This window comes from Simochromis diagramma, unplaced genomic scaffold (genome assembly GCF_900408965.1).
Source record: "Simochromis diagramma unplaced genomic scaffold, fSimDia1.1 OVJJ01000216.1, whole genome shotgun sequence".
Lineage (NCBI taxonomy): Eukaryota > Metazoa > Chordata > Actinopteri > Cichliformes > Cichlidae > Simochromis > Simochromis diagramma.
The window spans coordinates 4,919,463-4,944,622 of record NW_024386883.1 but is presented as its reverse complement, the minus strand read 5'-3'; the positions used below and the strand labels follow the sequence as shown (position 1 = coordinate 4,944,622).

Below are 25,160 nucleotides of genomic sequence, written 5' to 3'. Positions count from 1 at the left end.
AAGTCGGGTAGTTCATAACTGCATATTAACACGAATTTAAAATATTGCACACTTGCAAAACGTTTAGTTTACATACTCCAATGCCTTTCTTGTACTAAGGCATGCGCTTTACGTTTCCTTGGCTATTACGGTAACGTGAGGTAGGCGGACGTTTGCGTCGGAATGTACCATTTTGCCAACACACCGGGAAGGATTTTGTTGTGACAGCGGAGTTACAACCCGGCGGGGGAGACGGTAAGACCAGATAAATTGTGTTACTTCTACATAATTTCTTTAAAAACCGGTCGGTAGTAAGAATTGCAGAAATGTAAATTATGTTTGCGTGCAAATGTTTTACATGGCCGACTTTGTTAAATGTATATAATAGTAACAGTTTATCACCCCGGACATGCAGATAAGTGCCACCATCAAAATATTGTAGGCTAGCGAATCATAGCTATCCCTGTGATTCATCCAGCTAACTTGGCTAGCGTTACCAGTTAGCTTTGCAGAGGTTAAAGGCAGCTACTACTACTACTACTTTCGTTTTATACTGTCATCTGTCGTTTTACTTGTCGGTCTAGGATTGCACAAAACCTAGCATTTGAGCTACCTCGCTGGTGAACGTTAGCGTTTGTTCTGCCGTTGCATACGGAGTCGTGACTGTCCAATGGATGGTATTTAAGCCCCCCCGGCCTAACTGTCAAGTACCGTTATCAGTCGCAGTGCTCCTGATACTCGCAATCTTGAGTTACTTGCAGTACTAATTTTTTTATATTAGTTAATTATAGGCGTGGGCCTGAGCTGCATCTGCACTTGATCTCACGTTAAGCTTCGGATTTCGCAATGCAAGTTTACCCCCTTTCCGGATTAGGGAATTTAATTATTGCCTAATTATGAGTTTAAATAGAAATTTGAAAAAAATAAATAAAAGAAACCCCGAAATCGTTAAATTCACAATAAGAGTGTTGCAAAATTATGGAAAATTTTATGTCTTTACCTTTGGTTTAGTCTGTTAGCTATACAAACTGTAATAACTTTGATCTTGAGCCAGACATCTTTTAAAAAAAAGTGATCAGATTTGAGGTCACCTTTCTGATGCTTTCATCGTCATTAAATTGCAGGTGTTTTATGTGAGAATATTTCTTTTCTGATCTATTGTCATTCTTTTTTTAAATTTCTCTTGTTTTCCAGGTAATAACATAGGGGTTTTTTTTCCAGCTTGGATCAATTATGGCCTTCAGCAAGGGATATCGTATTTACCACAAGCTGGACCCACCACCTTACAGTGTCATAGTGGAAACTAGGGCCAGGGAGGAATGCCTCATGTTTGAATCAGCAGCTGTTGCTGTTCTGTGTAAGGCATCTTGTTTGATTATACTATAATAAGATATGATTTACATTCTTTTTAAGCCATTGCACCAAATAAGGAAGCTGTAAAAGCAATGCAACTAAAAGATGAGTATCCCTTATTGTGTAGTGGTGGATGTGATATAGTGCTATGATTTTCAAAGGAAGGTGGTGCAATATTTTCCTTAAATTTTGTTGCCATTGTTTGTCTTCTAGCGGCAGCAGAGAAGGATGCTATTAAAAACACATATACCAAGATAGTAGATGCCTATGGAATTCTGGGTGTTCTTCGCCTAAACCTTGGTAAGACGAGAGAATGTGTTTTGCTTGTTGCTCCTAGATGGGTCCATTCCTGATTGACTGTGAACTTGCTCTGATTTTTTTCACCATTGCTGCTTTCTTCTAAGCTGCTTTCTCATGTCCTCCATGTGCCCTTCAAGGCTCTTGTTATCACAACAATAAAAAAGCACTGTAAGCGATTAAAGCTGTGATTTGAGTGGCTTGCGATTTTAACCATTTTTTGTCCAGAATTTAATTTTGTAATGTTTCTGTATTTCCTTTCTTAACACTCCAGCACTGCTTCTTCTCCTTCTTTTCTTTATAGTGGATGTAAAATACTTTTTTTCTGTCATATATATATATATATATAATGTTACAGTTGTGGATGCTAATATTAAAATTGTGTTTTAAACAGTGAGGTCAGATTATCAAGTTCTAAACATTTGATATCCAGGAATTTTTTTTTCTACTCTTGCATCTTCATGATGTCAGAAAGAGAGAATATCCTTCATATTGTGATATCAGGCACACAACTCTGGCTGTGAGCATAGCAGCCCCACCCACCTGCTGTTCAGTCTGTTTGTTTGCAAGCCCATCAAATGATAGTTGGCTTAAAGGGAATTTGTCCTTTTAAAGGAGAGTAGCTGAAATGGCTTGCTTCAGATAGTGAATGAACTGAGGAGCTTCACCCACACCCAGTATAAGATAAAGAATTATTTTGAACTTGGAAGATATCTTAGTAGTGTCAAAGAATTTAAAAAAAAAAATATATATATATATATATATGAAAACTGGAAATAAGAGAAGGGTGTGCACTAGATATGGTAATTTTTTTTTTTTTCTTTTTCATATTCACATTTTTTTTTCACAGGTGACTCCATGCTCCACAGTCTTGTGGTTGTGACAGGCTGCAGCTCCGTGGGCAAGGTGCAGGATTCAGAAGTTTTCAGGGTCACGCAGACAGACTTTATATCACTGAAGAATGATCCAGGAGATGAGGAACGAATTGCTGAGGTGCGAAAGGTCCTAAACTCAGGACATTTCTACTTTGCCTGGTCTTCCACTGGAGTCAGCATGGACTTGAGTCTTAATGCACATCGCAGAATCATAGAAGACACTACAGATAACCGCTTCTTTTGGTAGGAACTTAAAAGCATTACTGTTCCAATATTATAGATATGCTATAATTTATGGTTTTTCTCATTTTGTGATATGGGGAACTTTTGTGATTTGCAAAACTGCTCTCTGTGTTTACGGTTACATCTGACTTTGTGAATCACTAGGAATCAATCTCTGCATCTGCACCTAAAACATTACGGTGTAAACTGTGACGACTGGCTGCTGAGGCTGATGTGTGGGGGTGTGGAGATCAGGACCATCTATGCAGGGCACAAACAAGCCAAGGCATGCATCTTCTCACGCTTAAGCTCAGAGCGTGCCGGCACGCGATTCAATGTCCGAGGAACAAATGATGATGGACAAGTGGCCAACTTTGTGGAAACTGAGCAGGTGAAATCTGTTAAAGTTTTTGGAACCTTATACTTGCCATAAAAATGACACCGTGAAAAGCTGAGGATCAAACATGTGTTGACAGGTTGTGCTCATGCCCTATAACGACACATAGTCTGTTTTATGATTTCTGCTTTACATTACGTTTGCTTCCTGAAAATTCAGCTACAAACCACACGCGAGTATACACCTATGCAGATGGATGTTTTATACAATGTGTGTTTTTTGTTTAGTTTTTTTCCCATCTTACTTATTTTAGGATTTAATTTCTTTTCATAAAATGTTACATTATACACTAAACCAAATTTGTAATCTTGTTTTGAACAGGTTATTTTCCTGGATGACAAAGTCTCATCCTTCATACAGATCCGTGGGTCCATTTCTCTTTTCTGGGAACAGCCGGGAATCCAGGTAATGAAAGCTAAATGTATCCCATACAACTGTTGATTGTGGTTTTCCTATATTAAGCCACACAGTTTAAAAAAAAATGAAAGTAGGCCTGATCTTTGGGGGGGGGGGTTGTTTGTTTGTTTGTTTGTTTTTTAAAAAGCTGGTCATTATTATCATTGATGCTGTAGTTATAGATGAGGCTCAGTTTGGCTTGCTGGAACAGTGTGCGTGAATTAAAGAACTGATGAAACTGGCACTGGTCATTTGCAGAACAAGCCAAAAAAAGTTTTACTGTTTAAAAATGGCAGATGTGTCTGTCTAAGACAGTGTGAAGGGAATGGAGTGCATATATTTATCACACACTTTTTAACACATTTTGTTGCTGTGTTCAGAAAAAGTCCATTAAGGGTGTTTTGTTGCAACTGAATGAGAATCGGCACCCTAATAGACTGGCTGAGAACCTCCACTTGGTATAACTTTTTTGTTTGTGTTGTGTTTTTTTGGCTTTGCTGGTGCTGGTGCTTTCAGACTGCAGATAGGTGTTCCCCTGTGCAATGACAAAGGATATCTGTGAAAATCAGGGAATCCCTTGATGGAATTTTCTTCCTATACTCAGTATCTGTACAGAGTAAAAATATTTTTGATATTTTGATCAGGAAGTGGAATCACATGTGTTCTTTGTGATGCAAATTAAATAAGTGGGATTTTCTTCCCTTTATCCTGACATTGCACAGTCTGGAATATTAGATCAGATGTGGGGGAGGTTAATGACAGTGATAGTGTTTGGTAAAGGGCATTCTTCTGTTTTCCTCAGCTCCCAGACATCTTTGGTCAGGTGAGAGAACCTGATCTGAAAACATTCCCGAAGCACTTCCCTTCATTGTGTCCGCTGATATTCACCAGGCAACTGGATGAGTATTTAATTTGATAATATGGACAGAGCTTTTCAATTTTGCAGGAGCTCTTAAAAAAAGCTAAGACCAAATTAATCACCAATTCAGTCCACAAAGTCATTGGTTTGGTCAAAACACTGGGTATTGGGCTTGGGGTTGTTTTCAGACAAAACTGTAGTCCTCCTGCTTTAAAGCACTGCCTTAGATCTTCATCCCCACCAGTTGTGGCTTTTAAGCTCTCCTCCTCATACTCTCTAATATCTCCTGAGCAGGTTTTGTACATTTGGTTTATCAATGGTAAAATTTACTGATTTTTTTTTTTTCTCAGTTAGTGCACATTAGACAGATATTAATTAGTCTACAAATCATATTTGTAGTGTAGTCTTAAGGCTGTAAATCATTAAAATGATTGGTTGATCCCTCTTAGTTAATTCTAAATAATTTTGAAAATGTTTATTTAATAAGTTACTGCTTTATAGATTAGTAGACAAAATGTGAAAAAATTTTTCCTGTAGTCGGTGACAAAGCTTATTTAGTTAACGTTGCATAGAACAGTAGATGCTTTTGAATTCAGAGCAAGTAAGAAAACTGATTTGACTGCAGTTATTCTGCAGGTCTGAGTTGTGCAGCTGTAACCTGAATAGTTTCAGATGCCATCTCAGGAAGTTATAAAATATGCAAAGCATAGACCTGCTCAACAGTAGAGAAAGAGAGGAGTGACAAATGACAACAGCATGGAGCAAAAATGTTAGCCCTTCCACACATGCCCAGGCTCGGCCACATTGGCGCATAGAAGCAAACAAAGCAGATTAATTCTAAGCTCAACACACACTGCAGAATAAAGGGAAATATAAGATTCTTAGGGAAGTAAAAACCTTCCACAACACAATGAAAGTCAGTACTCGGTAATAGACCTCAGTATTATCTCCAGAGAAACTAGTTTTTTTAGACACAGAAAGCATCCTGAGTCACTAGCTGAAATATGAGGGAGTGTTGCTGTATTTTTTCTTGTTTTAACAAGCTGTCACAGACAGTAAGAGAAATATTTGAACACAGAGAGAATCAACTTTTGTTTATACAGGAAGTAAAACTCTGCTGACTAAGAGTCTCTTTTGCAAGAGTGTCCTGGGCCCAGATAGCCAGCCTTAAGATGCCATGTTATTTGATGGTGGGAGAAACCACAGAAAACCAACATAAGCAGAGAAAACATGTTAACTCAACACAGCAAGGGCCCTTCCTGGGTTTAAACCCAGGACTACTTGCTATGCTAACCACTGAGCCACCATGCACAAATGAGAAGAGAAGATGTAAACTCAGAGTGAGGCAGAAATTGGTAGGGATAACAAAGGAACAAGTAGAGACATGCTCTGCAGAGTCAAGAGACTTGCGTTGTACAGTCCACAATGCCAATGTCTTGCAAAGCCTATCCAGGTCTGCTCGTGTGGTCATGTTTGCCTATGAGACTGATGATTTACTCAGTATCAGCATACTTTCAAAATGAGAATTAATATGAGAAAAAGAGGCTAAATGTGGGAAAATGCTGATCAATTACAATGTATCATTTATCTGCTGCTCAGTGTCTTTGTTGGAACAAATCTCCCCGTTTTGCACCTATGTTGCTCTTTTCCTCAGCAATTCTCTTTTTGGGTCCTATTAAGAGCTCGTTTCCTCATTTCAGATGTCTACACTTTCTTTCCGAAATCCATTTGTCATCATAGGGTTTTCTGGTCATCTGCAATGTGTGTGTGTGTGTTTAGAAAACAGACTTTTTTGGTATCTTTCACCAAAGAAGGACACTGTGACTTGTGTCTCTCCAGGTTGGTTCTCATCGTGTCAAACTCTCAAGGGGATTTGAGGCAAATGCGCCGGCATTTGAAAGGTAATTAAATTGTTTTGTGTGCACAGCTCTTTTTGTGTGTAGCAGTTTCCTGCAGCTTTATCTGGCCTACCACAGATAGCCACTCCTCTGAACCACAGAGGAAATGCTATATTATTCCTGTATATCTCATGTACTCGTCACAGTAGAGAAAAACTATTAAGGTCTGTGAAGAAGACATTAATTGCAGTGTGTCCTCAGAGGTTGGTTTATTAGTAGCCCTTATTTAGCCATCAGCCTTGATAACCTGTGGTTTACATTAATCACAGGTAGTTCATTCAATTTGGAAATCATTATTTCAATTAATGAGTGTGTGTGTGCCTGTTCTTGACAGCTAACTTTATTTGTGCCTCATTAAATACAAACATTTTTTGGTTAAATTTAAATATCAAAAAAGTGAAAAATTAAACTGCTCTCAATGTCTTAATGTCCGTCTGCTAAAAATAAATGTTTCTTTACATACGCAAATGTTTTAATAATCATTAAATAAGTTAAGATTTTTCCCAGTAAGAACAATTTGACTTTAGTCTTTATAAAATGAAACTTTTTTTCTTTTTTTCTAGAATTTCACTGTGAACTGGCTTGTTACAGCTGTAGGGTTAACAACAGAACAGAGCTGCAAGTTCCTTTGCTTTAAGCTCAATGCATTGTTGCTGAAGCATACACTCAGGTCATCAAGAACAAAAATGATGACCCGAATCTGTGGGTTACACCTTGATAGTATGAACTCCATTCTTATCAGCCCACAGCAGCTACCCAACCAGTCTCAAAGTAGCCATGTCATTCACTGTGCATTCCAGCAGATATGTCTTACAGAGTTCTGTCAGCACTTCTTTGATTTCCAGATCTTTTGGATTCTACTCATTTTTTTGTGGAGCATTTTAATGGAGTTATGAATATGAATGTATATTAGACTTTAAATCATTAGTACTGTGTAACACATTATTTGTTTTTTCCCTCTAAGTAGTTGTCAGGGCTACTAATCTTTCTAATATCTATTCAGCTAAGGGATGATGAGTCATCCTTTGTGATATCTGGTTAGTTTTTGTTTGCAGCCAAGAATGTCATTGTAAAAGCTTTGCTTTTACAATGACATTCTGTTCCATTAATATGACTGCAGTCAAAGCTTTTACATATCACTTTTAATTCAGCACATATCTTAACAGTGGTGTTAACAGACAGGCTATAGTAAGATTATAACCCCCTTGTAAGAAATAACCAGAAGAGAATTCCAGGCAGGCTTTAAGGTCCTGTGCAGGCTTTTGGTTGACATGGATAGAAATGTCCTTTTTCTGGATTCTACCCGCATTCATTTGTAGAGGAAATCTCATAAGAGGGGCAAGGTAGATTAAAAGGTAGGAACAGGCCTTACAAGTGACAATGGAACAAGAGAGTGCAGCTCAGAACAGCTTTGAACATTTGCTTGAACAGCTTGAGAACATTTGAGCCACATGTGGATATATAAATCTTAAGCTGTGAGGAACATTAAGATAAGAGGCCTACAGACAATATTAAGTGTCTTAGAAAGTATTAGGCCACCAGATGCTGCCAGAACAGCACCTCAGCAGTTCTCCATAACTCTCAAATATCACTGGAGGGATTGAACACCATTCTTATAAAAGAATCCCTCTTTTGGTGTTTAGTGGTGATAAAGAGCACTGTCTTTGTCTCCTATAGGTGTTCAGTAGGATTCAGATCTGTCAAGATCTGCAAAGCTATAACAAGTTACTCACATCAGTTTTCAGTCACAGCCTCAATTTTTCGCTGTGTAAAACAGATTGCGGTGGATTGAGCAGCTAAAAAGTTTGCTTTTCTTCACGTTAGTTTGTTGATCAGGTGCTTTGATGAAGGACTCCCACGAGCTTTTTCTCAATAAAGGCTTTAATAGTGTTTACAGGAACAGTGCTGCTGTTTTGGACACTAGGAACACGCTTTCTTTCACAATCTCAGTAACGAGTCTGCCACTTTGCACTTCACAGTGTGCAAAGAGGCTCATCATTGCTGCTGCTGTTGTGTTATCAGTGTTGTTGTTAAGAACTGAGGGCTGCATGAGTTTAATGTTGTCAGACTATTTATTCATACGCTGCTTCTAAATAAGTTTTTATTACAGGTCCCATTTAAGTTGCAAATGTGGGTGAAGCGCTCGCGTTTGCATCGTTTAACACAACAGTACGCCACAGAGTTGTGTGTTAAGGTTGCTACAGTGACAGGACTTTTGATGCAAACTAGGCTGTTGGTGTTTAATCATAGATGAGTCATTTGTATTTGTCTGTCCTAATTATTGTTGCAAAGTATGAATTTTTTATTTTATTTTATTATAAGCGAAATTTGTAAAGGATAAGATAAATCTGCTTAATGTCATTTTTATAAAGTGCTTACTATATCAGATTGTGTGTTTTGCAGACACTTTACTGCACTGAGGCGATTGTATGGTAAGCAGGTGATAATCAACCTGCTTGGAAGTAAAGAAGGGGAACACATGCTCAGCAAAGCGTTTCAGGTGAGAGGTCAATACATTGTCTGTTAACAGTGACGTGCTGTAAGATATTTATCTGAGGATGACATTCCAAAATACACTAGCAGTAAGCTATGTGTGTTCAAACAGATTGTCTCTGTTGTGTCCACGTAAGCCCACGCCATAAAGGCAGGGAAAAATATTTCAAGTGGGTGGGTACTGCTGCTCAAGAAAGACTACCTCAGTTTCTTACTGTATTTTCTGGTGAATGAGTCAGTAAAGAGCATTATTCATTTGTTTCTATTTTACATATTTGCACACCATAGCATCCTCTATTTTTACCCTTTATCATAAGATCTCGAACCCTGTCTTTTTCTGTGGTCTTGTAGTTGCCCTCAAACCACACAGGAAGTTTACCTAATGAAGTATAAAACCCCATATAGCTGCAAATGCAAAAGATGTTACATGTTTTGCAGCAGCTAGAAATGTTGGGACTTAAGGTGTCATATGTTAGGGTTAATTGCCATAAATGCTGTTGATGTCATCAGTGAGCTGAGTTTGTGTTTAAAATATATAAAATGGTTTCTGACTATGCGAACGGGATGTTCACACATTACTATGACATGCTTCAAGAATTCAGGTCAATGATTTGCAATGCAAATTAATTTGCCCTTCAGTTAAGGCAACACACCTTACATGCAAAATAGTTTTGCAATAGATTTGATTTTGAGGAAGTAAGTCTACCTGTCTCACCATTTTAGAGTCACCTGAAAGCATCAGAACATGCTTCAGCAGTGAAAATGGTGAACTTTGACTACCATCAGAATGTGAAAGGTGGAAAGGCAGACAAACTTCACAGTGTCCTCAAGCCCCAGCTCAACAAATTCATAGAAGAGTGTGGTTTCTTCTACTATTCTGGAGAAACTGGGATATTAAGGTGAGAAATTGGTGCTTGCATGCCTGCGTACCCGACCTCTTACCCCATGAGAGATCTGTAATCTGTAACACTGAAGTGGATAAGTGGAAGAGGATGGATTTTTAAAAAAAATATTTCTTGTTACTGTTAAAACACAGAATCACTTTTATTTATGCAAAAAATCAAACCCCAAACATTCCCTTGTACCTTTTAATTTTTTTTGTTTTTTTTAGTTGCATCTGATTATTATTTGAATTGAAGCTTCTGTTCATGATATGTTCACAAGTCATGCAGCAATTTTAGCACTATGTAAACTAATAAGTTAAATGCCTTTAATGATACCCTGTGTAGACAGGTGTTTTATTATGCCATTGTCACCAGTGAAAGTTTTAAGTGTACATGATGGGGGGAAGAAAAGCTGCAATAACTCTTTATTATGTGGTTTTAGGACTCAGGGAGGGACTATGAGGACCAACTGCCTGGATTGTTTGGATAGAACCAACAGTGTCCAAGCTTTTTTTGCTCTCGAGGTAAGAGTACTGCTGAGCTTGTCTGCTCCTGTAGTCTTTAAAGAGGATTTTAGTTTGACCCCTGTCACCCTTCTTTCCTCAGATGCTGCCTAAGCAGTTGGAACAAATGGGTTTGACAGAGAAACCACAGCTGGTGGCCAGGTTTCAAGAGGTTTTTAGGACCATGTGGTCCGCTAATGGTGACTCCGTCAGTAAGATCTATGCAGGCACCGGGGCCCTGGATGGCAAGGCCAAGGTACAGACTTTTACTGCAGTAAAAATGCACACGATACGCAGGTTAGCAGTAATTCACAATTGAAGCACTTCAAATAATTTTTCAATTTCCCTGCCAGCAGCCAGATTATGGCCTACCTGATAAAGCGCAGCATATTCCAGCAAACTTTAATTGTTGCTTCTGGATATATGATTATTATTATTATTATTATTATTATTATTATTATTATTATTATTATTATTACTACTACATAGGTCACAACTTTTAATATTTAAAGCGTGTGACCTTTTAAATATTAAAAACTACATTTGATATGTCTGAACTGCAGTCATGTTACTGGATAGACATGCACCGAACCAAAGATGGGTTTATTCTGGTACATAAACAAAGGGGGAAGCATAAAAAGCTGTAATTAAAAATAGGAATGATCCTATCCTATTTGACATGAATTTTAAAATGATAGTTTTAACTTGGATATTAAAGCATAAATTACAGTTTATAATACAAGTATGGACTTAGTAAGTAATATAAATAATGGGCATGTAGTACCTGCAATGACAGTTCTGCATGGACAGCTGATCTTCTGTGTGTAGAACTGTGTGCTTCTGTTTCTTAACTCTTGTGTGCTGTCTCTTTCGGCTGTCCTCTGGACCTCTCTACCTGTGTGGTAAGTTAACAAGATAGTTGATGTTTTGTTTTGAGCCGTCGTGGTGAACTATTGATTTCCATGTCTGGGTTAAATGAGGATGGTGATGATGATTGAGGGTTAGGTCAGACCTCTGTTTATTTCTTTGTCGTATTGCCATTGAGGGTTCCCTGTCCTAGAAAAACCTGCTGTGGACACTCCATGGAGATCTCATCACTGATTTACATAAATATGAGAAGAAAAAAATGAATGATCATCGGGCACTGTCTGATATCTTCTTGGAACCTGAAGGAATCAGTCTAGATTATCAGTGTCTGTAAATCAAACTGTCTTGCGCATCAATCAGTGACATTTTAAAGTTCTTCTGTCACAATCTGTATTCATTTGATCTCTCTGAAGTGGTCCTCTTTTGTTCTCTCCGTTGCTGGAGCGGAAAGTACAGACTCTTCACACCAAATTAGAGCATTGTTAAAAATTAAGGTGGCTTTATGTAATTGTTTTTTGCACTGTGTGTGAATACCTGTCGTTATTGTAGGCGGGGAAGCTGAAAGATGGAGCTCGTTCTGTGACTCGGACCATCCAGAACAACTTCTTTGACAGTTCAAAGCAGGAGGCTATAGACATCCTGAGGCTAGGCTCCACACTCAACAGTGATTTGGCAGACAAAGCTCGGGCTTTGCTCACCACTTCCAGTCTTTATGGTAAATGCTGGGGGGGGGGTTTCATTGGATTAGTGGATGTATCTTGCCTAAAATTTTGGGGTGAATAGTTACATTTTAATGTTCATAATATAATTTTATTTCTCTGCCATCAAGAGAAAATTATTTGCTTAGATATGTTTTCTGTATGCTCCTGTATGTTATAGCCCTGTTAGCCAAAAGCTACTGTGTCACTAAAGTGGGAAGCTTAATATTAACGTTCTTCCGGCCTGACTGACTGCTTTGCCGGTATTAACTGTTACAGCGCTGGTTAACCCACACTTCTTTCCCTTCTCTCCCTCTCTGCTTTCGCACACAATTGTAGTCACTGAGCCTGTCTTACAATCAGGTATAGTAACTGGCAGACTGCTACCAGTGGATGGATCTTTTTCTACCCCGTCATAACCTTGTCCTATAATTTGTTTTACTTTTTATTTTCCATTTGTTTGAAAACCAGTGTTGGTAGTGGTTTAATTGACTATCTGTTGCATATCATCAGGCTTCTTAAACTGTAATTTTAAAAAAAGATGTTTTTAATTTTGCATTGAAATGTAACACGCCTTTAAGTGGAATTTTACAGACAGCAGTGAACCATTACCAAGGTTGATTATGTGAACCTTTTGTTGTATTTCAGCACAAGCTCTGATTTGCATCCTTTTCTCCCATGCCCCATGTTTTATGACATTGTTGTGGTCTTCATTCATAGTATATGAATACCACCTTTCCATTGGTTTTGTTGCTTTTGGTTAGCGTTTCCCATTCTAGTTTTGTTACCCTGAGTGCAGCCGTCCATATATACATAAATGTACTAAACTAACTGTAGAATTACATTTTAATTCAAATCCTTTCCCTTCTGCAGCATCTCCAAGAGTATTGTTGGGAATGTGTCAGAACTACCATAAATACACAAGGCCCAAGCAGATTCGTGTTTGCATCGGTACCTGGAATGTCAATGGGGGTAAACAGTTTCGAAGCATTGCTTTCCGCAACCAGACACTCAACGACTGGCTGCTGGATGCTCCAAAGAATGCAGGACATCCTGAGTTCCAGGGTATGTCAGTGTTTTGGACTTTTTGTATATATAATCTACAGATATATATTTATATATCTTTAGATTTATTAGGTGCATTTATTGGGTAAGAGAAATATTTGGGTGGTTTTTTTTTTTTTTGTTTGTTTGTTTGTTTTCTGACAGTTTGCACATTTTTCCCTTAGATGGGAAGAATTCTCATGTCTATACTAAATATGAAAAGTTACTGCTTATATAAGTTCACGAAACTGAGATAGCAATTGGAATGGCAAAATAAGTTTGATGTCACATCTAAATCTGATCATTTAACGTTTAGAGAGTACAATTAATTGTAATTAATGCTTCTAGAAAAGGTGGATTGTTATGAATACATTTTCATGCTCCTTTTCTGGTACTTAATGCTTATTGGTATAAATGTTAAGATGCTGATATTTTCTGACTAACTTGTACAGTTATATACTTGCTTGCTGTCCTTTATCAGAACCCTGTAGGTACAGTATAGTTAATCACTTTTGCTGTTCCTACAGTAATTATGCAATACTATGCTAACATACTTTTTATTAGTTAAAATTGAAATAATGCACGTGTAGCTAAAAGACGTTTATTGAAATCAAACTACCTCCATATTCTTATAATGGAACATATCAAGGTATTAGAATGTTTACACGTATGGATCATTAATTAGATTTTTGTCCTTTTTACAGACAGCAGAACAAACCCCATAGATATCTTTGCCATCGGTTTCGAGGAAATGGTTGAACTGAATGCGGGAAACATTGTCAGTGCCAGGTATGTGTGCAAGATCGTGATCTAAGATTAAAGAACTTTGTCTCGTAGTTATTACAACAACACTAGAGCTTTTTTTTTTCCTTTAAAAAACTGAAGATAAGAAATATAAGCTTCAACGATACACTGATTGCTTTAAAAGTGAAAAATAAATGAAGTAGAAAAAAAAGTTGTTTGCAGCAATGGCTGCGGATTTACAGTTTTGAGTTTGCTAAAACTTGCTCAGGTCATTAGACAATGCCAGAACTATGACATGAACTGCTTTGAGGGTTTTCTAACAGTTAGACAGTTAACATGATAATTTGGTTAACTTTATCATCTGCACTGTAATGCCTCATTTTGTTCCTGTCTCAGTACTACCAACCAGAAGCTGTGGGCTGCTGAGCTCCAAAAAAATATCTCACGGGACCACAAGTATGTGCTGCTTGCCTCAGAGCAGCTGGTGGGAGTGTGTCTTTTTGTTTTCATCCGCCCACAGCATGCACCATTTATCAGGTATAAGCTGCACAGAAACCACATTAGTAGTTATATAATTAGGGGTGTATGGTAGTAGATGTAATCTGATATTCGTTGTGTTCCAGGGATGTAGCTGTTGATACTGTAAAAACTGGAATGGGTGGCGCCACAGGTAATAAAGGAGGTGTGGCAATCCGCCTGTTGTTCCATACCACCAGCATCTGCTTCGTCTGCTCCCACTTTGCTGCCGGCCAATCACAGGTCAAAGAGAGGAATGACGACTACAATGAGATCACACGCAGACTCAGCTTCCCCATGGTAATAACCATAACATTATTAAGTCAAGAAAACACCCTGTTGTCTAAGTTAAATGCTTAATAACATAAATCTTACCCTCCAGGGCCGTCTGCTGTATTCACATGATTATGTGTTCTGGTGTGGAGACTTTAACTATCGTATAAGTCTGCCTAATGAGGAAGTAAAAGATCTCATCAAGCAGCAGAACTGGGATGCCTTGACAGCAGGGGACCAGTTGTTGGACCAGAAGAATGCCGGTTTGGTAAAGCCTACAGCACACATGCATAATTATGCAGATGTTATACTTTACGCATCCATGTTTGAGTGTCTGCTAATTTGTGGGACTGAGCCTGGACATCTGCTAACAATGTGATGATACCAGCCGAGCAGTATTTTTCACTGTTTCAATATATATTGCAATATGTCAGATTTACATAAATAATTTATGTTGTGATTTTTATGATATCAAACTTTTGGTTTGTAAAAAAAAAAAATAAAAAATTGAGTGTTCTGTGTTGTAATGTTAATTATATAAAATGACTGTATAGTATGGTCTCTTACTTCATGTAAATGTACTTTGGATTACAAAAAAGATCCTGTGATGAAGATATTAATCTAAAAATGTCTTCCACAGGTCTTTCGAGGTTTTATTGAGGGAAAATTAGATTTTGCCCCCACCTATAAGTATGACCTCTTCTCAGAAGACTATGACACCAGTGAGAAGTGCCGCACGCCCGCCTGGACTGACCGTATACTTTGGAAGAGGAGAAAGTGGAACTTTGACAAAACAGGTTAGATGCAAAGTCAGTGTGTATAACCCATCTAAACCAAATTATTTTTCCCTTTTATTACAGATCTCTAAAGCAACACAGGAAAAATAGAAATAGGAGCTCAGAGGATATGCTTGCATTGATATATATTTGTGTTTGTGTATTTTTTACAGCCCAGGAGATGAATATAGTAGGAGCAGCTTCTTCATCTAGAGATAGTGATGATGATGTAGAACAAACCTGGAGCCCTGGCACTTTAAAGTACTACGGAAGGGCTGAGCTGAAGACCTCAGACCACAGGTAACTCACAGCATACATAGAAGTGTAAAGGTTTAGATTAAACTTTGTAAAGTTAAACTATCTCATCACATAGATTAGAAACAGCAGTGGTTAAAATGTGGCATTTTTTTGTAAATCAAGTGCCGCTATCATTGGAGTGACCTGCGTTCCCTTGTATCTATCTGTAGGCCTGTGGTGGCAGTGATAGATGTGGACATCCTAGAAGTGGACCCAGAGGCTCGGCATCAGGTCTACAAGGATGTCATTGCCCGGCAGGGGCCTCCAGATGGCACCATTCTGGTGTCACTCTGCTCCTCCGGGCCTGACGACTACTTTGATGATGCACTCATAGACGAGCTGCTGGAAAAGTTTGCTAATTTTGGAGAAGTTATCCTCATTAGGTGAGCCTGATATCTTAATACAAAGAGGCAGGCATATCACCTTCAGATGGTTAGTGTGTATTGACAGTGGCCTTGTTTGGGCAGGTTCGTTGAGGAGAAGATGTGGGTGACTTTCTTGGAAGGGTACTCTGCTCTAGCTGCTCTGTCTCTCAGTGCTTCCACTGTAAGTCTTCACGAGTATAAAATTATTCCAAAGCTAAAAGACAAAACATTTAAAATCACTATTAAACTCTCATATAAATGTCTATCAACCCTTTTTTTGTCGGTGGTGTATGTGGTAACTACTCTCTTTATTCTGCCTTGTCTGTATCACCTGGTTTACATTTAAGGTCCTTGGCAAGGTGATCGATATCCGTCTGAAGAGTCCAGGCTGGATCAAGAGTCTGGAGGAAGAGATGAGTGTAGAGAGGATCTGTGGAAGCATTCCCACATCTGCCAGCTCCACCCTGCTTGCTGAAGATACAGACGTGGGTGATGATGATTACGACATGGAAGGTGAAGAATGGCTGCCAAGCAATCCCAGTCCTTATCCTGAAAAATGTGCACTATAAATGATGGCTGTAGGGCACTGTTTCCAGTTATTAATTCATGCCCTCTTGTGTCCCGTACCAGGTGATGTGGACGAGGAGGTTGAGGAGATCCTTCCTCAGCACCTGCAGCCTGGAGCAGGGACTGGCCCTGGATCTTCCCCTCTCCCTTCTCCCAGAAGTAGCCCCTGTCCCTCCCCCACCCATGGAGAACCTGCTGCACCCAGCAGACCTAGCCGTGGAGCACAGCCCTCCCGACCATCACAAGGTAAATACGGCACTTAGTAAAGAAGTGCTTTCATGGCGGTCTGTGCCTGCTGGAATGTAAACTGTAATTTTGTTGTTTGTAATGTGTGGGAGTAGATTGAAGTCCATTGTAACTGAGGAAGGAATATCAGGGAATGTTATACGTGATGATGTAATTTATGTTTAGTTTTGGCAGATGATGTGTATATTACAGTAAACTACTTGTTTTCTTTTTGAGAGATGTTTAAGTGACATTTTTAACATAATCTTTTCTTAAGTCCAAACTAAACAGATGCTTTTTTAGATCAAGAAATTGTATAAAAACCGTTGGGGGAAAATGTGCATGTTTTCACAATGTCTCTAAACTGGGCAGGAATACATTTTCTCGACCCATTTGGAAATGGGGGGGAAAATGTCACTTAATCTACTTACTTTTTTTTTAAATAAATAAATTTACCTCTTACATATATATCTTTTCCTCACAGGGCCTCCTGTTGACTTCCAGCCTGGTGCCCCCACAGCTCAAGGCCTGGAGCCCAAACGTCCACCTCCTCCTCGCCCCAACGCCCCCCCTGCCAGACCAGCACCTCCACAACGCCCACCACCACCTTCAGGTAGAGTAAATTCTGGAGTCATGCATACATTTCATTGAAGCCTGATTTTTTTTTTTAAGAACAAATAAGCAGGCAACCTTAGAGAAAATAGATGTCACTTTTAAGTGGAAGTTTGTAGATTTGATTTTTCTGGCTGGTATTGCATTGTGGAGTTTAACATTTTCACTTTCTCCCACGCTTTGCCTTATTTCTGAAGGAGGCATGAGCCCTCTGCCAGTTAGAAGGCACTCTGGAGGTAAAGTGATTGCTGTGCAGTTAAATGCTTAGGTTGCTTAAGCATTCCATGCAGTAGGCACTGTTTTATATGCCAGCTACACATCGATAAGCAGCTAAAAATTAACATTAATTAGAAGTTTGGATATTTTTTTTTTTTAATTATTCTGCCTGGTTTTGTGACATATAGGCACATAATAACATTTTCACCTTTTTTCCATGCTTTGCCTGATATCTGAAGGAGGCATGAGCCCTCTGCCAGATAGAAGGAGCTCTGGAGGTAAAGTGATTGCTATGTAGTTAAATGCTTACATTACGTAAGCGTTTGCTTTTAGCAAGTGCTGTTTTCCATTAGAGCTATGCAGAGAAAATTTGTTAAATAAATCTTTAATTTGAATTTGGATTTGTAGTTTAATATTTTTCCCCGGTATTGTATGGCATGTAGGCAGATGCTAACATTTTCACTTTCCCGCATGCTTTGCCTTATTTCTAAAGGAGGCATGAGCCCTGAGCCAATTAGAAGGCACTCTGGAGGTAAAGTGATTGCTGTGCAGTTGATGTGTGTAAGCACTGGATGTAGCAGATGCTGTTTTTCATTTGAATTGCATGCAGACAGGAGCAATGAATCGGTGCTGATTTGGGAACATTTAGTCTGTGTGTGTGCGTGTGTGTGTGTGTGTGTGTGCGTGTGTGTGTGTGTGTGTGTGCGCGTGTGTGTGTGTGTGTGCTGTAAAACAAGAATATGCTATGAGATTTCAGATTAATGTAAATATTGAATATTGTCATCATTTTGCTTCTAGAGTTTAATTACGAACAAGCTTTGTAGGAATAACATATTACAAAAAGCTTATTAAGAATTACTGGCCATACATGCTCAGCTGTCATAGAGATGCTCTTGAGCAAATAACACCAGACGTTCTGCTGGATATATAATTTAACATTATATAGTCTGAATTTTTTTTTTTTTAAATTTTGCTAACTGAGAGCTGCTCAGGCTTAAAGGCATTTCTTTTGAAATTGGCTTATAGTTAAGTTTAATTTACACACAATATTTTTCTCCTAAATGTATGTTGTTGTTTTTTTGCTGAAACACTAATGCAACACATACCTGAACCTTAATGAATACACACACATCTGGATGGACTGTGGATTTAGCTGGAGCTTTTCAGCTGGGGTGTCATGAAAACTTGAAATGAGATATTTGGATCTGTTTGGTTTACAGGGAGCAGCTACAAAATTAACTGTGTTTATGAAGTTTGTCAGTTGAAATGTGCTGAAGACCACTTAGGTCAAGTTTAAATGTGCATCCTCCCAGTACTCTCCATAGTGTGTGCGTGTGTGTGTGTGTTTTATTTGTTTGTTCTTTGTAGTTGATACAAATCAGGGATGTCAAGCTCATTTTACATTGCAGTCCACATACAGCCTATTTTCAACATTTTGTCTCAGTTTTGCTACGTTATAATGAAATGCTGGTGTGGTAAATGAAAGAAATCTGTCCGTATGAATCTTTGGGCTTAAATTCTAAAAAGTAAATGTGTAACATTACTAATTATAATTTATTATGTTGATGTGTTGTGAATGGCCATGGTGGAGGTCTTCATCAGTAAGAAAAGCAGTGAAACTTTTTAAAACGCGGTTAAAAGATAAAAATGTATGACGTCCTTCACAGGTTAGTCTTGGCAGGCCAGTTATGGCCCCAAGACCTTATGTTTGATACCCCTGATATAAATTCTTATATAGTCATTAGTGTCTCCCCCTCTGTACTCCCTCTGTGAGTCCTGCAGTATTCTTAGTGTTTTAGACATTGGTTACTCTTTCTTGTATTTATTCGATTTCTGAGTAGTATGTAATATACATAGTAGACATTGTCATGATGTTTCAACAACACCAAAACTTAGTAATTTTGGTTTTAATAAATTGGTTATCATGTGTCCTTCTGTACTTTATTATCAAAACATCGTTTTCCCTCTTTGACTTTAAGACTGTGTCCAGTTTCCCAAACCACGGCTTGGTAGGAGGGCCAGTCAAGGTAACCAGAGAGGAGTTGTTTTTAGATCCCTGTATTTTTGCGCCCGGTCATCAATGTGAATTAGACTTTTTTTATGACATTGATGATTTACAGATGTTTTACTCTGAGTCTTCTTTTTAATCTTGTGTGTGCGTGTTTGAGAAAGAGAGATGTGTTGCAGGTTAGGTTATATTTCTTCCTTCCCATTTAATATTCACTGGCAGTACACGACATCCACCAGAGGTCATTGGGTTCTAGAATTATATTTTACAACTGTATAAAAAGTTGGACAATGAAAATAAATCAGGGGTCATGAGTTCCATACTTTGTTAAAAACCATTTGCACATACTGATGAAAAGGATACCTGACAAGTGTGTCTTTTGTCATTACGGACTAAACAAGTAGTTGTCTGATTGTTGTCGTCAAACCTGGGGAGATGATGTGAGTTGAAGGGAAATCTCTTGGTCTTTGAGGTGGTCTTTAATTCAGTTTGGCTAATCCCTTTTGATTAGTTGGAGGTGGCAGGTGGGTGTTCACAGCATCACATGCTTCACTGCACTGCTGCATTATTGCCAGCATATGCTTTTGCTACTGCTTTTTATACCGTACTATCCTTGGGGGCACGTATATCCCATCAGTACTCTTCCAGTTTGTGTATAACAAAATGTGGTTTGGTTTCCTTTGTGCTGCAAAGGACAAAAAAGCCCTGCTCTTCCTCGGCCAGATGCTGCAGGTGAGTGCCTGATAGCATGCAAAGCTTCACTGAGCATCCATATACTATTAAAGACAAGGGAGCTTATCTTTGTGTTGTGTTTTACTTGGGTATGTGTTAATACCCTGATACAAAATACGCCTGTCCTGGGCTGGAGGATAGGGTTTGGATTAATAGCCTATTGGTGACCTGACTCATTTGTATGGTGACTCTGGTTAGCTAAATCCTCTGTTACATTAAGGGTGCGTGTGGTTGGCAGGGGTGATTGTATAGTTAACGGAGTTAGTTAGACAGAGACAGACATCCAAGTGGCGTGAGAAAATGTTTGCAGGCTCTGAGAGGAGCTCAAGAAGAGAATAGTGAAAGATGAGGAGTATGCTTTCTCTGTGGTAAGCAGTTGGCTCACAGAACAAGGCCTGCCTCTCTCCCAGACCTCCTGCAGCTCAGGAATGACTGAGTCATCATTAATTATGAAGTCAGCCACAGGGAATTTGGTCTGTCATAGGTTCGGGTCAGTTTGCAGTCTGTTCGAATGATATTTAGTGCCGCTTTAAAATTTTCTTTAGCTTGAACTTATTAATCTTAAAAGTCCCTGTTCTGTGAATCTCAACCTACAGGGCACACCCTGCATGGTCAGTATTGTTTGGAACAAATTATCTTACACTTTGTTTGTCTCTCAGGTCGAGGGCAGACAGCAGCAGGAGCACCTGGACCAGGAGGTGCTTCCAGACCAGTGAGTTTAATACTTAAGATTTATCATCATTCTTTCTTTTTTTCTTCTTTTTTAAATTTTGCCCACCTCCTAATTTCTATTCACTTTTCTTTCTTCACCCTCCAGAATATCCCTCCTCGAGCTGGGGTAATCAGTGTGACACCTCAGTCTCGCCCACCACCTCCATCTCACCCTGGAGCACCAAGGCCCATTCCAGAGGTGCATCCCGGGGCCCCTCGCCCTATTTCAGATACCCACCCTGGAGCCCCACGACCTGTGCCCAGTGCCCAGACCAAACCAGCTGACCTTCCTCTGGGTAAAGAAATACGTTTTCATAGAGGTTAATGAATTATATTATCGATAGTGGGGCATTGCTGAGATATTCCAATGTGAAAAATGTCGCCAAAATCGTTCTTCAAACTAAAACGGCTTCTGGTGTATTTAATAAATTGCCATTTTGATTAAAGAACAAGATGAATTGGTGAAATCCAGCTACCACTGTTTGTTTCTGTAAGGATCAAAAGTCTTAGAGGGGCAGGTTCCTTTTGCGAGCCAGTCAGGACATGTTAGGCTCAAAGGAAGGACAGCTAAAAGAGACGGGAGCTAAAACAGCCCATCTCAGACAGAGGCTACATTTAGAGGTGTTCAAATGGCCAGTTAATTTAATTATACACAGAAATTTGATTAATAAGTCTTTTGTTGTCACACAGCAACTTTAAGCCTTAACCGTTTTCTGTTTCCTCACTCTTGCCTCACTTCTTCAGGTCCTCAACCCTCAGGAGCACCTCCTGCAGCTCCACCTGCAGTGAAGCCCCAGGTTTCATCACCCATGCAGCCTCCCATGCAGCCTCAGCCAGCTGCCCCTCCAGCTCAGTCTCAGCTTCCACCTCCAATGCAGCCCACACTTCCAGCTCCTCTCCAGCCACAGCCAGCGCCAGCCCCTAAAGCAGCAGGTCCATCTGCTGCACCTGCTGCTGCCGCCCCCGCCGGGCCTCAGCCGAGTTTAGCCTCTCCTAAACCCCCACCACGTTCCCGCTCCTCTCATGCTCTGCCACCTGACGCTGCCAAGTCTGAGACTGCCCCAGCTGCACAGGTAGTTGCCAACTTTCTTTTCGTTTAATTATTGGAAGTAGTGAACACACACTTACACAATTATTTAATTAGTACAGTGAGATTATTTTTCCAGATTGCTGTTTGGGTTCGCTTTGACAGATTTTGAACTCCGGTTAATTAAATAAGATGTTGTACACCTACTTATGAAACTGATGTGGGTTAAAGACTACAAAAATAGAAAAAGATCTTTTTCTGCTTCCTTTTCTGTCAGATGAGCTGAGTGTTCTTTGTCTTTCTTTCTGCTTTACTCTTTCTGATACATTTGTCTCTTTTTCACAAGCTGGAGAAGCCCTCAGGGTGAAAGGTACTTGATATTAAACCACCTTTTTGTCTCATCCTCCATAGCACAGTCCTGATGTTAAAACCTTTCATACATTAAACCCAGTAACTTCCCTTTTTCTTATTTTGTAATCGATTTTATCTTTAATGCCAAACCTGAATGTTTTGCTCTCCTATAAGGCCTTGCATATTTTTTGTGTTTGTGTGTTAGGCTCATAAAGCAGAGCGTCATTTGTTTTTACTTCTTTTGTCCGTCAACATATCAAACCATAAAAGATTTGAGAAGGATGGGAAAATAAGAAAAACAGATGAAAATGTGATGCTTGCTGTTATCCATTTCCTGTCACTTGTCCTTTCATATGGGTTCACTGTGCTGCAGATGTTGAGTGAGCTCATATCCAATGACATCAGAATTTATTTTGACATTTCCTTTGATTTGTTTTATTTTAACCATTTTTTGTAGTGGTGCGTGCGTGCGTGCGTGCGTGCGTGCGTGCGCGCGTGCGTGCGCGTCACACCATTTATGGGTGGGGAAACAAGTTGGAGGGGAAAAAAAGCTTTGGCAATGTTGTGTTATGAATGTCATTCCAGTCAAGTTTGTTTACAACGAATAACCAAGAGGTCCCTTCAACATTTGTTTCAAAATATATGGTTCATTTGATATTTAAGTACTCCAGTCATATTAGTGCATGGTTCATATCTTCACAGTGCATTTGTTGTTGAAGCATTTTCTTTGTTTTGTCCTTTCTTAGACAAACGGACTGAATGGGATTCAAGGAGAAGCACAATGGAAGCCCGACCCCTTTGACACACTTACATCTGATTTCTTGCCCTCCTCATCCTCTTGGCACACCACCCAGTCACTGACCAGAGGATCCTCCCGGCGTACGCCAACTGTCTTTTCCTCCACCACTCTCCCATCATCCTTCTCCCACCAGTCCTCCACTCTAGCAGATTTGCAAGCCTTTGATTCATCCTCCTCTTCTTCACTCTCCACCCCGTCACCATTTGCCTCGACGCTGCTCCCTCCTCCTCCGGTCCCGTCTCGCAGTCGCTCTCAGGAGACGCTACGCGCCTCCCCCAACCCTTTCTCAGCTGACCCACTTCCTGCCCGACCCAGCAGCACCAACCCCTTCACTGGCCCACTGGTGCAGCAGCAGCAGCAGCGGCGCCCGCTCACACCTGACTTCACTTTTCAGCTTTCGCCTCCAACAGCAAACCTTCAGAGAACTGTGTCTCTTACTCCACCACTGATACCCACCCCAACTCAAACAGGAGCTCCTGCAGCTGTACCCACCACCCAACTCCAAAAAACCATGTCTCTGTTTGGACCATCATCCAGTCTTAATCCTGCTCCTGCTTCTTTACTCCCTCTTGCCCTTAACCCATCTCCTCCTCCCACTTTACCCATGGTGGCACCCTCATCTCTTCCACCTGCCATTGCGCCTCGACACCAGCTACCTGGCCCAGTAGCAAAGCAAGCTAAGCAATGGGTCACTTTCGATGATGATTTTCAACCTCCAAGCAAAACTACACAAAACCCAGTCTTTCCTTCCAGTTCCCTCGTGCCCCAAACTCAGATGCAGCCTTCCAGCTCTGTGTTTAATTTAGAACCAGAGTGGTTATCTTCCATGCCTGCAGCAATCCCGACCCTCTCTCCTCCCATCCCAAATAGAACTGCAACCAGTAACCCAAAGCTCCCAGAGGGACCCACTGACAACGGCTTATTCCCCAGGGATTCAATGGAAAGATAGAATCACAGTTCATATGTAAAGGGCATATCCAGATATGTATAGATCTATGATAAATGTGTATATGTGTGTATGTACAAAAGAGACAGTATTTAAGAAGTATAGACCAATTCCCTTCTGAATTACAGGAAAGGCTTTGTACCTCGAGCAGTACGATGAGAAGAGTATGAGCCCAAAAGTGTGTTGTTGACTTTACGTTCCCGGATATTAACACTTATTTTACTAAGAATCATTCTGATCGTTATTTTTTATTCATGGCAGCAAACATGTGCCTGTGTCTACAGTATGTTAATCAAAGTATATCTATACGCACAAATCATTTGTGTATTCACTTGTGCAATATCAAAATATTCCTTGGCCGTGCACCACGCTGCACTTGCCTGCAAAGTTTTACCTAAATCTGTGTAACTTTTAAAATTGCACACCACGGTTCATATCCTTCATTTTGAATGAGCTCCTCGCCGGAGTTGATGCTAATCTACTTTTCACAGTATCGTCACAGAAGGTTATGCACTGCAGGTTTACATTTGCCCCGATGTTTGCTGCTGTCCGCAGCAGTTTTCTTTGATTTGCAAATATAGTTAATTGTAAGTTTTATTTCTGTTCTTTTGTATGTGAGATAAAAAAATTATAGCATTACATGGTATGCTTGCTTTTATCATGAATGTACTTTATTTTGCACTGGAGGTTGTCATCACCTCCTTGCTAAAGCCACAGTGTGGAAAAAGACAGCACAGGTCAGTTAATGTGACTGCTCACCCAGGGAGCCATGCTCTTTAATATCATCTCATCCAGCGGATAGAAATGCATTTTGTTTTCTCTCTGTTCATTCAGGTTTCTTACGCTTAGCTGAACATATTCTGTAGCCCTCTATCAAAACCTATACATAGAAGTTATGTATAAATGTGTGTTTCCAGTATGGAAAATAATTGCTAAGTAAGTGTGTTGTGTGTGTGTGTGTGTGTCTGTGTGTGTGTGTCTGTGTGTGTGTGTGTGTGTGTGTGTGTGTGTGTGTGTGTGTGTGTGTGTCTGTGTGTGTGTGTGTGTGTGGGTGGGGTGTTGACCAGTGTCAGTGGTTTGCATAGAGTAACTGAAATGCACTGCGTGTGCGCTCCTGGCTGTTGAGCCTGAAGACTGAGTGAGCATAAGAGGGCTTTTTTTTTGTTATTTTGATCCTTCTTGATTCATCCAAAGCATCACACTAAACTATTAAAGAATGTGGTGTGTGTG

General features: G+C 39.7%; 1 protein-coding gene across 1 annotated transcript; it reads left to right on the top strand.

Annotated features, from left to right (window-relative positions):
* Positions 1–53: 53 nt before the first annotated feature.
* On the top strand, positions 54–25,160 carry synj1 (synaptojanin 1). The gene is made up of 33 exons (XM_040033212.1): positions 54–234; positions 1,174–1,336; positions 1,546–1,632; positions 2,480–2,747; positions 2,892–3,117; positions 3,445–3,528; positions 3,900–3,977; positions 6,218–6,279; positions 8,680–8,776; positions 9,493–9,668; positions 10,096–10,177; positions 10,260–10,412; positions 11,573–11,738; positions 12,061–12,084; positions 12,595–12,786; positions 13,470–13,554; positions 13,906–14,046; positions 14,133–14,325; positions 14,408–14,566; positions 14,939–15,095; positions 15,248–15,374; positions 15,542–15,754; positions 15,839–15,917; positions 16,084–16,249; positions 16,367–16,549; positions 17,013–17,141; positions 17,338–17,376; positions 17,596–17,634; positions 20,058–20,096; positions 20,756–20,808; positions 20,914–21,103; positions 21,552–21,880; positions 22,932–25,160. Exons 2-33 carry the CDS (start codon positions 1,213–1,215, stop codon positions 23,931–23,933), a joined length of 5,142 nt encoding a protein of 1,713 aa, XP_039889146.1. The 5' UTR covers positions 54–234; positions 1,174–1,212; the 3' UTR covers positions 23,934–25,160.